This window comes from Cololabis saira, chromosome 14, assembly GCF_033807715.1.
Source record: "Cololabis saira isolate AMF1-May2022 chromosome 14, fColSai1.1, whole genome shotgun sequence".
NCBI classification, from domain to species: Eukaryota; Metazoa; Chordata; class Actinopteri; order Beloniformes; family Belonidae; genus Cololabis; species Cololabis saira.
The window spans coordinates 25,756,310-25,759,966 of NC_084600.1; the positions used below are offsets into that span (position 1 = coordinate 25,756,310).

General features: G+C 39.2%; 1 protein-coding gene across 1 annotated transcript; it reads left to right on the forward strand.

Moving 5' to 3' along the window:
• The first annotated feature begins 886 nt into the window (after positions 1–886).
• Positions 887–3,410, forward strand: bsx (brain-specific homeobox). Its single transcript, XM_061739092.1, has 3 exons — positions 887–1,179; positions 1,982–2,172; positions 3,168–3,410. The coding sequence occupies exons 1-3, from the start codon at positions 936–938 to the stop codon at positions 3,408–3,410; spliced, it is 678 nt and encodes a 225-aa protein (XP_061595076.1). The 5' UTR covers positions 887–935.
• Positions 3,411–3,657: the final 247 nt, after the last annotated feature.

Here is a 3,657-nt window from a genome sequence, read left to right on the forward strand (position 1 = left end):
CCAACTACAACTAAAATACAAGACATGTTCTGGGACAGAAGTTCAATTCAATAAAATAAAAGCTCAGGAAATTATGAATATTTTCTCCTTTTTTTATATAATAACGTTTTTTTTTTTATAAGGGTGAGTGGAAACGCTTGATCGCCGCTATGTCGCATATAGGCTGCAGGATATAATATCTCAAATAACTGTATAACCCCAAGTTTACACGAGAAAATAGCAGGAAAAGATTAAGGCGAATACCATGGAGAGTTCCCCTTAAACGCTATCGACCATCGTCCTGCAGGGATCACAACAGGGCTGTATTAAATGCAGATTGTTATTTATCAGCAGCACTAGGTTGAGATTCCATTAAAGAAGGTAGCCATAATTATATTCAGAATTAGACGAGATGTCTACTGCATTTAATTGTAGACAATCTACAACATGTTACAAACTTATACACCAACAAAAGAAAACGTTAGCGATTAGAAACGCATTCTATCCTAGTTATAGGCCTATCGTGGCCGTCAGGCCAATCTTATGCAGAAACAGAGCTATCTAAAATGAATCTAGTTGAATTGCCTGCTGTTTTTCTAATGAATGATGGTGTGGTCACAGGTGCGCTGTTTATCTGAAATACCTTTTTTTCCCCAGCTTTCAACGCCTCTCAACCAATCACAGCGGAAACATAGGGACCCTCAAAGAATCCTCCCGCCCATCCAGGATCCTAATTGGCTACGGGACAAATCATTTTTTCAAACCCGCAACTCTGACTGAATAAATAGCCTACTTACTGGAAACATGCCCTCCCACTGATATCTGTGTAACACTCGGCGCAGAGTCGTTCACTGATCCCACAGAGGGACTGCATTGAAGCCTGAGAGACTTGGTGGGGACGGACAGGTGGTTGATGAAGGTTTAAAACAAGAAAAAAGCGAACGAAAACTAACACCATGAGTATAAACTATGCGTCTGCGGCGCCCACACACAGATCCACGTCGTTTTTCATTGAGGACATCTTATTGCACAAACCCAAGCCGCTGAGAGAGATGATTCCCTCGTCGCCTTTCTGCGGCTCCCTCGCCTCCCGGATGCCCATTCTGGAGTACGGATATCCTCTGATGCCGACCCCGATCCTGGCTCCGCATCCTCACGCTCTGCACAAACCGGAGCATCACCAGTACTTCTTCACATCTGGTAAGCGCGGGACGCACTGGAGGCTCGGCCTTGAACATCAGGAACATTTCAATCAGATGTTGACAGAAAATATACAAACTTGGGTTTATTCAATTTGGAAAGCCAAAAAATATATATTTTAATGTAACCCCTCAATGTAACTCTGCACTGAATTACAGTAAAATCAAAATTCCCCTACGTCTTGCATGAAATATTAAATGCAATTTTTTAATAGCGCTCCTTAAAAACTCATGTGCTCATGGTACACTTGTTTTTTTTTTATTGTACTATTTAATCCAACTTCTTCTTCAAAAAAAGACTAGCCTTTTTAGATTAAATTATATGTATTTATTGTACCCTTGGGTAAATTTGGTTTACAGTGAGTGCTTCCTCATACAATCCAAAACCATACACTCAACAACAGGACAAGATAAAGTGACGACAGGTCCTTGGCTAAAAGAACAAAGAACAAAAAGGACGGCCCCAAGATAAGAAGCAAGATAAGTTAAAACATCAGTAGATAAAAACACTAACATATTCAAACCAAGCCAAAGGATAAAAAATGTGCCTTTTCATTAAAACAAGATAAAGGAAACAATACAAACCATAAATACAAAGTTATTAGTTAGCAATTTAGCCTTAATAGGCTTAACTAATGTTTTCAAAATGTTTTTTTATTTTTTTTTTATTTTACAAATGTAATAACAGACATTGTCTCAAGACTCAAGCTATTAATTTCATTACGGTGCACCTCTATGTCAAATGACATGATGGAGTTATGTTATTGTCTTTGAAAGGTTCTAGGGATTTGTCCCCTCTGCAGGGATGCAGGTGCCGGCCTTGTTCCAGCACCACGCAGAGCTGCCGGGGAAGCACTGCCGGCGCAGGAAAGCCAGGACGGTTTTCTCCGACTCGCAGCTGTCCGGCCTGGAGAAGCGCTTCGAAATCCAGAGGTATCTGTCCACACCGGAGAGAGTGGAGCTGGCGACCGCGCTGAGCCTCTCCGAGACACAGGTACACACACACACACACACACACACACACACACACACACACACACACACACACACACACACACACACACACACACACACACACACACACACACACACACACACACACCTTATTTTTTTATCTTGTGTTTTTTTACCTTTAAAACACCATTATTGCCACATACAACCTGACAATAAATGTACATAAGGGAAATAATGTGCAATATATTTTCACTCACTGCAACGTGCAATTATGTAAATATCCATCTGTAAATATCCGTCAGTTATCTTTTTATATACTAGTATTTCTTATTATTTATCTTTCTTCTTCTTATTATTGTTGTATACCAGTTAACTGTTTATAGTGTGTTATTATTATTACTGTGTTATTACTTTTTCTATTGATGCCTCTTGTTTTTGCACTATCCCCTTTGCTCCTGTAAACTGCAAATTTCCCCTCAGTGGGACTATTAAAGGTTTATCTTATCTTATCTTATCTTATTACTGAGAATGATGTTGACTATAATTCAAACGAGAAGTTTTTAAAGTTAGAGACTAAATAATAGTAATTATTAGCCTATAAGCCTATTCTGTAAAGCTTGTCGTCGTTGCCTCTAAAGCCTGAATTCCCTCCTAAAGGGGAGTTTTCCCTTGCCACTGTTTGGCTTAAGGCTTTCTCCCACTAGGGGAGTTTTTACCTGGGGTAAAAACGCGTACAGGCTTCTGCGTCGGTGTAACGCGGAACCATAAATCAGCCTTAAGGCCTAAAAACACATTTTCATTTTTTTTTTCTCACGTGAAACATATCCTATGTATGAAATGACAATTACATTTAATGAAAACTAGACCGTCTTCATCATTAATTGAAAAAAGGGTGAGCATGATGTGGGGTATAGACTATGCAAGAGTTAAAAAATGTAGACCAAAGAAATAGTTTTTGTAGTTTGAGGTAAAATATTTGTCAGGCTCTCTATCGTTTCTGATCATTGTAATGATGGCGTCTCTCTCCTCAAACAGGTAAAAACGTGGTTCCAAAACAGAAGGATGAAGCACAAGAAGCAGTTAAGGAAAGCGCAGGAGGACCGGAAGATCCCCGGAGAACTAGAACGGTCTGCGGAGAACTCCAGCGAGAGCGAGCTCAATGACAAAAGCGCGGAGGAGCTGAAACACGGCCTGGAGGCGGACTCCTATATGCTCGAGGAAAACGACGACGATGTGGATATAGAGGATGACATTTGCTCCCCAGATCATCTTCTATAGTAGGCTGCAAAGTTGTTTTATAAGGATCGGCTTCATACATTTACCCTACACACACACGTATATATATATATATATATATATATATATATATATATATATATATATATATATATATATATATATATATATATATAGCGCCTACACACACTCCGGAAAAAGGATTTCCCACCTTCACATGCACATAGGCCTATATAAAAAACAAAACAATATTGATTATTGTTGTTAATGTTATTATTATTCCTATTAT

Excerpts from the sequence above, each read along its gene's own strand:
- bsx (XM_061739092.1), top strand. The coding sequence starts at position 936 with ATGAGTATAAACTATGCGTCTGCGGCGCCCACACACAGATCCACGTCG. Across the intron at positions 1,180-1,981 it reads CCAGTACTTCTTCACATCTG|GGATGCAGGTGCCGGCCTTG; the intron begins GTAAGCGCGGGA and ends TCCCCTCTGCAG. Across the intron at positions 2,173-3,167 it reads TGAGCCTCTCCGAGACACAG|GTAAAAACGTGGTTCCAAAA; the intron begins GTACACACACAC and ends CTCCTCAAACAG.